This window comes from Crinia signifera, chromosome 11 (assembly GCF_055691185.1).
Source record: "Crinia signifera chromosome 11, ASM5569118v1, whole genome shotgun sequence".
Lineage (NCBI taxonomy): Eukaryota > Metazoa > Chordata > Amphibia > Anura > Myobatrachidae > Crinia > Crinia signifera.
The window spans coordinates 29,457,888-29,470,502 of record NC_139227.1 but is presented as its reverse complement, the minus strand read 5'-3'; the positions used below and the strand labels follow the sequence as shown (position 1 = coordinate 29,470,502).

Sequence of the window (12,615 nt, the reverse complement as noted above, 5' to 3'; positions counted from 1 at the left end):
ACCTCTGCTATTCTCCAGTCTTTTGGTACCTTTCCTGATGATAGTGAATTATCAAAGATATAATGTAGAGGGGAAGCTGAATCCTTCTTAATTCCCTAGGATGAATCCCATCTGGCCCAGGTGATTTATTTGTTTTGATTTTGCTGAGCCTCAATATTATTTCCTCGGTAGAGAAATCAATATTGAGGTCCAGCTTGTTCATCCCATTTGTGGTATGTGTGCGTTCCACAGTCTGCTCTCCGTTAGTAAACACTGATGAGAAGAAATCATTTAAAAGTTCTGCTTTTCCCTTGTCCTCCGTAAAACTTTTTCCATTGATATCGGTTAGTGGGCCTATGTTGTCCTTAATCATACGTTTACTATTTATGTATTTGAAACATTTCTTGGGGTTAGTTTTACTTTCAGTGGCTATGTGCTCTTCATAATCCCTTTTAGCTACTTTGATTGCCCCTTTGCAAATTTTTTTGATTCTTTGTATTTGGTGAACGCCTCCTCATTTAAGTTATTTTTATAGAATTTAAATGCTCTTGTTTTATTGTTGATTGCTGACCTAACTTTTTTGTCCAACCATGGTGTTTTTTTTTTTTTAAATTGAATTTACCCTTAGTTACTTTAGGAATGTATTTAATAGTTAATGATTTGAGTACATTTTTTAGAGTATCCCACATTTCCTCAGCATTTATCACCTCAAAAACTGTTTCCCACACAATTCTTTTTAGGGCTTCTCTGAATAATTCGAAGTTAGCTTTTCTGAAGTTTAGTATTTTTGACGATCCTTTATGATGTAATTTACTGAAGTTGATTTCCAGTGAAACCATATTGTGGTCACTGTTCTCTAGGTGTTTAATTACTTTTGTGTTTGAAACTAAATCTATGTTATTTGTTAATACCAAATCCAATAATGCCTTAGTACGAGTTGGAGCTTCTACCGTTTGTGTGATAAACTGGTCTTTAAGTAAGCTAAGGAACCCACTGCTTCTTGCTGTTTTACATGTTTCGTTTTTCCAATCAATATCAGGTAAATTAAAATCCTCCATAATTAATACCTGACCCTGATCTGATGATTGTTTGATTTGGTTTAAAGAAGAGACTCGTCCCCTTCGTTTATGTTCGGTGGTCTATAGCATACCCCTATTCAAATTCTGTTATTAGTTTTTTTGTTATTGTCGGTTATCTCTGCCCACACGGCCTCCATGTTATCTTCCTCTGTACCTGTGCTCATTTCTTTCTCACACAATGTTAAGTTATTTTTTTTTACATATAGGCGCACCCCCCCCCCCCCGCGCCCTTTCTATTTTCCCTGTCTTTTCTGTAGAGTGTATATCCCTCCATGCATAATGCCCAATTGTGTGACTCGTTACACCAAGTTTCTGTAATACCAATAATGTCATAATCGTCCCTAGTGACCACAGTTTCAAGTTCCCAGATTTTACCTGCTAAGCTTCTTGCATTAGCCAGTAGGCATTTTAATTTATGTTTATTTTTATTTGCGTCCCTAACATTGTGTTGAATTTCTCTTCTGGACTTATTTGTATTCCTTACTAACTTCCTCGTACCCACCTCCCCCTTAGTAGACTCTCTACAGCCCACCCCACCATTCCCACCATTCCCACTGTCTGACCTATTTACAGTTTTGAAACTTCTTCCTATGTCGTTAACTCCTTCCCATACCCTAAGGTCATCTGTACCTAAGTGCTGTAATGAGGTAAGATTACTGTTATTACATAATATTCCTAGAGCACCCCATGAATTACCCACAATATTACCCTTGCTGACATCAGCCAAGAAGAAAGTCGGTAAGTATGATGTAGCTTGACAAACATTTCTCAGATATCGGAGACACTTTGTTTTACTGAGGAAGCATGGGTATAGACAGCATATACGGTCAGATGGATGTCCACACCAATGTGCCACGGAGAAAGTCTCTGCACATGTAATAACAGGGATTGTTTTGTCTCAGGCCCGTTCGCGCACATCGGTTACAGTGAGCGTCAGGACAGCGGGCAGCAACAGCCACCACGGTGTTTGGTGAGGAGGGAGATGCGGGAGAAGGTCTTGCCACATCCTGGACACTGGTACCGCTTTATCTCCGAGTGCGTCTGCAGGTGAGCCCTCAGGTTGGAACGGTCAGCAAAGCCCCGGCCGCAGTGGTAGCAAGAGAAGGGTTTTTCACCTGTACAAAGCAGAACATACAACACTGAAGACACATGGATGTAAAGATATGGCAAGCATACTGTAGGAACATATAGAAATGATCTGCAGTAATGGCCCGATTCTAGGTGGCTCGGAAGGGCGCTTTCCAAAGGTGCAGACCCCCTGTGCGAAAGCCTTTGGCGAGAGAAAAAGAGAGAGAGAAAGAGAGAGACAGAGAAAAAAGAGAGAGAGAGAGAGAGAGAAAAAAAAAAGAGAGAGAGAGACAGACAGAGAGACAGAGAAAATACTGACACGCTCAAAACGCCGACATGGTCAAAATGTTGTCAGTTCAAAGAGTTGACATGCCTTTTTCATGTTTTTTTTTGTCTTTAAAACTGACTGGTTCTTAAGTCACGATCCCAGTGGGCATAGAGTTAGGTTTATAATAGTTTGCGTAGCGTACCGAGGCACCGTGCCCAAAGCTGCGATGGGCGCGGTACACTTATACGGTGACCATGTCAACAGAGATAACAACAACAAAATTTTTTAGATTTTGACCAGTCGACATTTTTCGAATGATGCTTTTAGCCATGTCAGCATTTTGAACGTGTCGATATTTTGATTGTGACTGTCGAGAAATCATACTGAACTCAGTGGTAACAGTATGGGGTCTCCCACACTGATGATGTGAACATTAGTGTGTACTGATCATCTATGTCAGGCATGTCCAAACTGTGGCCCTCCAGCTGTTGTGAAACTACACATCCCAGCATGCCTTGCCATAGCTTTAGCATTTTCTTATAGCAAAACTGTGGCAAGGCATGATGGGACAACATTCAGAACAGCTGGAGGGCCATAGTTTGGACATGCCTGCTGTAGGGTCTGCACTGTTACCCACTGACATGAGTGGCCTGGTAGTTTACCATGATACACAGAGTACCTTCCAAGGCCCAAATTGGCAGGAGAGCCTAGATTTTTGAGGACTGTCTGGGTGGGGTTTGGTGGGAGGTATTGCAAGCGGAGGATGACAGTGTCTGCATACCATGTATCGCCATGTCCTGCGATATCAGGCATTATGCACATTACAGACTTGCCTACTCTCCCAGAATGTCCGGGAGAGTCCCGCAAATTAGGTCCCTGTCCCGGCCCCCCCGGTAAGGTGGGCAAGTCTCCCGCATTTTCCCTATAGCCCCGGCTCCCCCCTTCCCCGCGGTTTAAAGCTCCGAATTTCGCGGGTCCGCAGGGAGGGGGCGGGGCTAAAATGACGCGATCCGCGTAATTTTGCAACATTCCGCCCACCATCCACAGACATGCAAATTGATGCTGCTGCCGGTCATGTGGGCTTAGTGACATCAGCCCCGCCCCCACAACGTAGCCCCTTCCCGCCCCCCTTTCACTCCTCTCTGGGAGTTGTAAAAAGTCGGCAAGAATGGCACATTATGCTGAAATACTACGTACTGTTATGATAATCGTAATGCTTTCATTGGCTAAATAGCAGAAATAGAAGGTAGCTGTAGCCCCGCCCCCCGTTTTGAAGCATAAATGCATTTAGTGCTCATAAGCACCAGCGTATGTTTCTCATGTCTATCTCACTTTGCAACAGATGTACTAAACCTTGGAAAGTGATATAGTGGAGAGAGTTAAAGTGGGTAATTCAGACCTGATTGCTTCTCTGCTACTTTGTAGGGACTTGCAGTCATTAAGCCCCACCCCCATTTCTGTGACATGCTGTGAGGGGGTAGTACTAAATTATGTGATTGGCATCATTTTAGCCCCTCCCTTTTCCCAAAGAGCTGTGAATGCCACATACCTCCCAACTTTCTGAAGTTCAAAATAGGGACACGGGACACTCGCGCGGACGGACGGACACTCCCAACTGCCCCCCCCCCCCGCAGCGTGACACTGCCGGCCGCGGGAGGGACGCCGGAACGTTCCCAAAAATCAGGACGTTCCCGCGTTTAGCGGGACAGTTGGGAGGTATGATGCCAGTACTTCCCGTCAGACAGAGGGGGTGAAGGTGGTGATGTGGGGGCCTCTCTAATTGTGGGAGGCTTGCCCACCCTTCCGGGGGGCCTAATTTTAAGGTCCCTCCCGGCCATTCCGCATGCCCAAAAGAACCAATCAGCTCCTGTAATACTTCAAGCAAAGCCTGTAACATGGCATTTAGAAACTGTTTGATACTTTATCTCTGTCTACTTTATCACTCTACAATGCTTAGTACACCTGGCCTTTTTTTCCGCTGTCCAGTACACTGGTACAATGGCACTGCACAGAGGGCAAGCAGACAGATAACAGAAACATTTATATGACGTTATTGGTAGATGTTGGTGGGCTGCCATTTTACCTGTATGTGTCCGGATATGTCCCTGTAGAAGCCAGGGTCTGGAGAAAGCTTTGCCGCAGATCCGACAGGCACAGGGCAGCGTATGGGTGCGGATGTGCATCTTTAGTGCGCCCAGGCTGCTGTAGGCCTTAGAACAGTGTGGGCAGCTGAAATACCTGCAGTTCCGTAATTTACTACCACTGTAAAGTCCACCAGCTTTATCAAAGTCTAAGCAGCCCACAGGATCGGAGATTTGCTGTGCTTGTCCTGTAGGTGGAAGGTTGTATGTGGCCTTATGCCCAGGTGTGACAAAGCTTCCATCCGATGTTCTGCTCCTGAGGGGCACGTTCAGGTTGTTCATGTTGTCTTTGAGAGGAAGCTCATAGGCCAAAATTGACAAAGCATCGCTCATTCGGAGGGCCAGTGGCTTAAGGAATGTCTGTCCATAATGATCCTCTTGTGCCTGGATCTGCGTTGGAGCTGGTGGGATCTGCCGCTGTTCTGTGCCCCCAGGCCTTGGAATAGAAGAAGAATCTTCATTCTGACGTTGGGAGGACACCAGGCCTGTACCAGGAACACACACAATATCAGGGTTACTAGTATTGCCTCAGCCCCATACATGCACCAGGAACACACATATATCAGGGTTACTGTCGTCTGACTCGTCTCAGCCCCGTAGATGCACCGGGAACACACAATATATCAGGGTTACTGTCACCTCAGCCCCATACATGCATCGGGAACACACACAATATCAGGGTTACTGTCACCTCAGCCCGTACATGCACCAGGAACACACACAATATCAGGGTTACTGTCACCTCAGCCCCGTACATGCACCAGGAACACACATAATATCAGGGTTACTGTCACCTCAGCCCCGTACATGCACCAGGAACACACATAATATCAGGGTTACTGTCACCTCAGCCCCGTACATGCACCGGGAACACACACAATATCAAGGTTACTATTGCCTCAGCCCTGTACATGCACCAGGAACACACACAATATCAGGGTTACTGTCACCTCAGCCCCGTACATGCACCAGGAACACACATAATATCAGGGTTACTGTCACCTCAGCCCCGTACATGCACCAGGAACACACATAATATCAGGGTTACTGTCACCTCAGCCCCGTACATGCACCAGGAACACACACTGTATCAGGGTTATTGTCACCTCAGCCCCGTACATGCACCGGGAACACACATAATATCAGGGTTACTGTCACCTCAGCCCCGTACATGCACCGGGAACACACATAATATCAGGGTTACTGTCACCTCAGCCCCGTACATGCACCAGGAACACACATAATATCAGGGTTACTGTCACCTCAGCCCCGTACATGCACCAGGAACACACATAATATCAGGGTTACTGTCACCTCAGCCCCATACATGCACCAGGAACACACATAATATCAGGGTTACTGTCACCTCAGCGCCGTACATGTATCGGGAACACACATAATATCAGGGTTACTGTCACCTCAGCCCCGTACATGCACCAGGAACACACATAATATCAGGGTTACTGTCACCTCAGCCCCGTACATGTATCGGGAACACACACAATATCAGGGTTACTGTCACCTCAGCCCCGTACATGCACCAGGAACACACATAATATCAGGGTTACTGTCACCTCAGCCCCATACATGCACCAGGAACACACATATATCAGGGTTACTGTCACCTCAGCCCCGTACATGCACCAGGAACACACATAATATCAGGGTTACTGTCACCTCAGCCCCGTACATGCACCAGGAACACACATAATATCAGGGTTACTGTCACCTCAGCCCCGTACATGCACCAGGAACACACATAATATCAGGGTTACTGTCACCTCAGCCCCGTACATGCACCAGGAACACACATAATATCAGGGTTATTGTCACCTCAGCCCCGTACATGCACCGGGAACACACATAATATCAGGGTTACTGTCACCTCAGCCCCGTACATGCACCAGGAACACACATAATATCAGGGTTACTGTCGCCTCAGCCCCGTACATGCACCGGGAACACACACAATATCAGGGTTACTGTCACCTCAGCCCCGTACATGCACCGGGAACACACATAATATCAGGGTTACTGTCACCTCAGCCCCATACATGCACCAGGAACACACATATATCAGGGTTACTGTCACCTCAGCCCCGTACATGCACCAGGAACACACATAATATCAGGGTTACTGTCACCTCAGCCCCGTACATGCACCAGGGACACCCACTATATCAGGGTTACTGTCACCTCAGCCTGTACATGCACCAGGAACACACATAATATCAGGGTTATTGTCACCTCAGCCCCGTACATGCACCAGGAACACACATAATATCAGGGTTACTGTCACCTCAGCCCCGTACATGCACCGGGAACACACATAATATCAGGGTTACTGTCACCTCAGCCCCGTACATGCACCAGGAACACACATAATATCAGGGTTACTGTCACCTCAGCCCCGTACATGCACCGGGAACACACATAATATCAGGGTTACTGCCACCTCAGCCCCGTACATGCACCAGGAACACACATAATATCAGGGTTACTGTCACCTCAGCCCCGTACATGCACCAGGAACACACACAATATCAGGGTTACTATTGCCTCAGCCCCGTACATGCACCAGGAACACACATAATATCAGGGTTACTGTCACCTCAGCCCCGTACATGCACCAGGAACACACACTATATCAGGGTTACTGTCACCTCAGCCCCGTAGATGCACCAGGAACACACATATATCAGGGTTACTGTCACCTCAGCCCCGTACATGTATCGGGAACACACATAATATCAGGGTTACTGTCACCTCAGCCCCGTACATGCACCAGGAACACACATAATATCAGGGTTACTGTCACCTCAGCCCCGTACATGCACCAGGAACACACATAATATCAGGGTTACTGTCACCTCAGCCCCGTACATGCATCGGGAACACACATAATATCAGGGTTGCTGTCACCTCAGCCCCGTACATGCACCAGGAACACACATAATATCAGGGTTACTGTCACCTCAGCCCCGTACATGTATCGGGAACACACATAATATCAGGGTTACTGTCACCTCAGCCCCGTACATGCACCAGGAACACACATATATCAGGGTTACTGTCACCTCAGCCCCGTACATGCACCAGGAACACCCACTATATCAGGGTTACTATTGCCTCAGCCCCGTACATGCACCAGGAACACACATAATATCAGGGTTACTGTCACCTCAGCCCCGTACATGTATCGGGAACACACATAATATCAGGGTTACTGTCACCTCAGCCCCATACATGCACCAGGAACACCCACTATATCAGGGTTACTGTCGCCTCAGCCCCGTACATGCACCAGGAACACACATAATATCAGGGTTACTGTCACCTCAGCCCCCTACATGCACCGGGAACACACACAATATCAGGGTTACTGTCACCTCAGCCCCGTACATGCACCAGGAACACACATAATATCAGGGTTACTGTCACCTCAGCCCTGTACATGTATCGGGAACACACATAATATCAGGGTTACTGTCACCTCAGCCCCGTACATGCACCGGGAACACACATAATATCAGGGTTACTGTCACCTCAGCCCCCTACATGCACCTCCCATACCAACATCATTCTAATAGATGTTAGCCAGGGATATAACTGCTGCCGTAGGCAGTTTGTCAATGTCTACCTAGTGTATGTCAACAATTTGTCAATGTCTACTGAGACATGCATTGGCTCGACCACTGAAGGTCGACAGGGCTTAGGTCAATATGGCTAAGGTTGATACCCCTTTCACACTTGCAAGCCGAGTTCTAAGTTCCGGATGCGACCCGGCTTGCAAGTGCTTCACACTGGCCACCCGACCCGGAATGAAGTTGGACGGGTGGCGTCATCTGGATGCTTGGTCGGGGCAGCGCTGGGAGACGTCAGCACCTCCCAGCGGCGCATTTTCACTGTAGTGAATGGGATTTGGGTCACGCTGACCAGGAATACCCGTTCACACTCACCGCATCCCGTGTCGATTCCGGAATCTACCCAGGTCAGGACCTGGGTAGAAATCCCGGACTGCTGAACACAGGATGCGGTGACAAGACCCTTTCACACTGAGCTAAATCCCGGGTTGATGCGCATTCATGTGCAAAAACCCGGGATATTTTTGCAAGTGTGAAAGGGGTATTACAGGGTTGGAAGGTCGACACAAGCATTAGGTCGACAATGGCAAAGTCAACAGTCAAAAGGTTGACATGACTTTTCACTTTTTTGTCCCAAATGTCACAGTCAACATGGACATCGTCAAAGTGTGAAAAACTTATGTCGACTTTTTGACTGTTGACCTTCCCATTGTCGACCTAATGCTTGTGTCGAACGTAGCCATGTCAACCTTCAGTGGTCGACCCTATGCATGTCGACATAAATAGGGCCCATCTAGTGACCGTAACCCCAGGTAAAGACATGTTACACAGGTGCAGTCTCTATTTTAGAGTTTCCCAACCTTGGTCCTCGAGGCACAGAAATACCCCGTTCTCACTGCTGCAAAAACCCGGGTATTTGCCAGGGCAAGCAATAATTTCCCGTGTTGCGTCTCAGTGTGAAAGGGTCCTTGTGAAATTCCCAGGTGTTATGCCCCGGGAATTACACACGGGTTTTTTTGCAGGGCTTTTCCTGGGTAATACATGGGTGTATGGCAGTGTGAACAGGCTAGACCCTGGTATTTCTCACAAAATGCAAGTTCATTGCATGTCTCAAAGCTGCTTTTTAAACAGCCAATCAAAGCTGCTCTTAGATGCCACACACTTGATGCCTGACATACCAGGGGAAGCAGTGTGAACGGGGCAGACACGGGAATTTCCCGGGTGTAAGGTGCAGTATGAATGGGGTCTGTAGAGCTGAGATTCTCTATGTCCCACCAAAAACACGGGAACAAAAACCCAGGATTTTGCTGGGATGGCAATGAGAACGCAGCATAACAGGTTTTAAGAATATCCATGCTTAAGCACAGGTGGTTGAAAGAAATCAAATGAGGTATGTACGTCACCTGTGTTCAGTCATGGCTGCACTGTTAGTATGTCTTGAGGACTTCATTTTGATAGAGTCACTTTACGTTGAGAACAAACACCCATTTGTGTCCGCTTAGTTGGGAGATAGTTATACCAAAACACGACCATCTATCAGGAGTGGGTTTGTAATCCACCAGTGGGGAGACATGAATGTGTCTGTACTTATGTGTACGGATTCCCAAGCAATGATCCCACAGCCAGTGTCACCTCTCCTGGGTAACAGACCGAGCAGGCTTCTCCGCTGCTGCAGAACATCCTAGGTCTAATAAGTACGTGGTGACGAGAGTACACTGGCTGGCATCTAGTCTTCTCTATGAGACTCTTCAGCCACTCTGCCCTTTTGTGTATGGACAATTGATACCCCAGGGTGGCACAAATCCCACCCAAATGAGCTGGGAGTGAGAGAGATGTTCTATTCAGAGGCAGCGTGAAGACGGAGAGAATACACTGCAGGTGCACACACGGTCACATGTCTCCCGGCTGCACCTGCTCCTCCACTGGGATAAAGGAAATCAGTTACAGCAATGAGTCGCTGGACAAAAGCATTAGTAACGGGTGAGAATATACAGGGGTGACCGGCTAACAAGGTGCAAACTGCTGGACCCTCTATATCAGGGGTTCTCAAACTCGGTCCCCACACAGATCACGTTTTCCAGGTCACCTGGCAGGGGCACAGGTGCATTTATTACTTACTGACACATTTTAAAAGATCCACAGGTGGAGCTAATTATTACACTTGTGATTCTGTGAGGAGACCTGCAAATCATACACTGTGTGGGGCCCTGAGGACCGAGTCTGAGAGCCTGCGCTATTTATGTGTAATGAAACCAGGATATTTGTCGAAGTATTGATTGATTTCCCCATACAAATTTGGGGCAATGTCAATATTCCGATATTTAAAGAAAATGATCAAAAACCTGAAAATGGAACGTAAAATGATTTTGCGGTCCCCTCTGCGCGTCGGAGTTCAGCAGGAGGCGAGCCTGTCCCCAATAACACAGGAACAAGGTTGCTGTCTGTGACCTGTCCCCTCAGGTGTGCGCCGCGCTTACCTGCCTGCGCTTCCAGCAGCTGCCCATAATCCGGGATCCTGTGGCTGCAGGGTTTCTTGACCAGGAAAGATCTGGGCATCCTCTGCCACTTTCACACTCTCTGAGTCCCCAGCCTGGGACAGAGACAATCTGGGTAGACATTCCCTGGGTATATTACCATCAGGCCTCCACAGCAGCCAATAGTAAAGTGAGACAAGTGTAGTGGGCGAGGCTGGAGGACGGCTTCCCCTAAATGTTCCCAGCTGCAGCAGGTGCATATAAAGAATATCCTGGCACAGAGCAGGGAAAAGGGGGGGGGGGGGGGGGGCATGCTGACTCTTCTGTACAGTAATCAGGATCCCAAACATTTGAAGCAAAACTATTTGACCACACAATTACGTTACTTGGGCACAGAATACTTGCACGATAATCTCTCTCTCATCGGTGTAGTCACCATTGCATTGATGGTTGCCACTGATGGTAATACTGCAACCAGTGCTAATAAGCTATGTGATGGATGACCACTGATAGCTTTAGCTATCGATGGTTATCCATTTTCTTTGACTAACTGACAAGTGGGCCAATCAGAACGTATGGGTGGGGCTTCACGGTTGTCAGAAGGCGGAGCTATGCTCTGTGTCCTGGCACCTTGAAATAAAAGAAGAAAACATCGGTTTTGGTGTGCCACCGACGGAGGGAAACCATCTTGTTCTCCCTCATTGATTATAAACGTATTTGACTTAAACCATCAATGATTTAGAATCATCTTTGGTTGATGGCCCTCCCTACTGTATAAGTTTTAAAGATCAAATCTACATATTTAAAAAATACATGTATGATAACGTTATGTAATCTTGTAGGTCCATGAATAGCACTAAGATGGGAGTTGAATTGAAGATGGGATGTTGCTATGGGTAACCATTCAGAATATGGACCAGATTCTCTAAGCTTCAAAAGTAATAAAATGGAGAGTGATAAACAGCCAGCCAATCAGCTCCTACCTGCCATGTCACAGGCTGGATTTGAAAAATGTCAGTCAGGAGCTGATTGGCTGGCTGTTTATCACTCTCCATTTTATCACTTTTGTAGCTAGAGAATCTGGCCCCATATCTGTTATATGTAGATTCTGATTGGTTGCTATGGGCAACATCCCATCTTCAATTTAACGCCCATCTTGGTAAATAAGCCACGGGGTGTCTAGTAATCATAATAATAAAGTAATACATCACAACTGGATATTTGCAGCACCTGTAGCCTATTAGGATTCCCCAGATACAGTATATTATAAATTCTTATTTATGTGCAGTTTACCAAGACCTGGACGAAATGTTTGATCCCATATTATTTCATTCATTTGGTCCCACTCACATATTTCACATAACTGTGTCATGAGAGAAGGCTCAAGTGTCTGTCAAGGCAAAACACTCCTACGTGTAAGGATCACATAATGCAGGCAACGTGGTGTGTTGTACTTGAAGTGCTCTTGTCCTCCTCACGCAGGGGAAGCAGCCATGTTGCATCATCAGACCACAGACGCCTCCTGCAGCTTTAGCTTACGTTCTCGCTGCGGCTGTGGAAGCTGCCCCCATCTATGAGTCCGGCTCTAATTCTGGTATGGCAATAGTGAACATTTGGCATGGCGTCCTTTGTATGTTTGCAAATGTTGTATACACATCTTAAAATGACTCGTGAGTGAATCAGGGGTAGATACATGAAGCAGTGATAAGGGAGAAGTGACTTTATCACCGGCCAATCAGATCCTAACTGTTCCCTTTTAAGCCTAGCCTGTAACTTAATAGTCAGGAGTTGATAGGCCAGTGATTAGGGAGGCCAATCCCAGAGCATTTTTTCAATCACAGAAATCGGGATTGAAAAATGCTCAAACCCGGGATTGGCCTACCTAATAAAAAAATACCCCAGTCGCCCCGCATATTTACCTGCGGCTGGTGTTACTGGGCGGACGAGGGCATATAGCATGCTTGCCGTGGGCAGAGTTGCGTCCTACTCTGACCTGAGCTAAGCTGACATTTGTTTCCTGAC

At 47.0% G+C, this 12,615-nt stretch overlaps 1 protein-coding gene across 2 annotated transcripts; it reads right to left on the bottom strand.

Annotated features, from left to right (window-relative positions):
* Window positions 1-1,833: 1,833 nt before the first annotated feature.
* SNAI3 (snail family transcriptional repressor 3) lies at window positions 1,834-10,868 on the bottom strand. 2 transcript variants are annotated; one of them, XM_083165731.1, is made up of 3 exons: window positions 10,601-10,868; window positions 4,478-5,020; window positions 1,834-2,173 (listed from the first exon to the last, which is right to left on the bottom strand). In XM_083165731.1, the coding sequence occupies exons 1-3, from the start codon at window positions 10,851-10,853 to the stop codon at window positions 1,992-1,994; spliced, it is 978 nt and encodes a 325-aa protein (XP_083021857.1). In that variant the 5' UTR covers window positions 10,854-10,868; the 3' UTR covers window positions 1,834-1,991. The 2 variants fall into 2 exon arrangements, with proteins under 2 accessions (XP_083021857.1, XP_083021858.1); XM_083165732.1 differs by having other exon boundaries at window positions 10,597-10,837.
* Between the last annotated feature and the right edge of the window lie 1,747 nt (window positions 10,869-12,615).

Excerpts from the sequence above, each read along its gene's own strand:
- SNAI3 (XM_083165731.1), bottom strand. The coding sequence starts at position 10,853 with ATGCACCTGCTGCAGCTGGGAACATTTAGGGGAAGCCGTCCTCCAGCC. Across the intron at positions 5,021-10,600 it reads GGCAGCTGCTGGAAGCGCAG|GCCTGGTGTCCTCCCAACGT; the intron begins GCAGGTAAGCGC and ends TTCCTGGTACAG. Across the intron at positions 2,174-4,477 it reads ACATATCCGGACACATACAG|GTGAAAAACCCTTCTCTTGC; the intron begins GTAAAATGGCAG and ends TGCTTTGTACAG.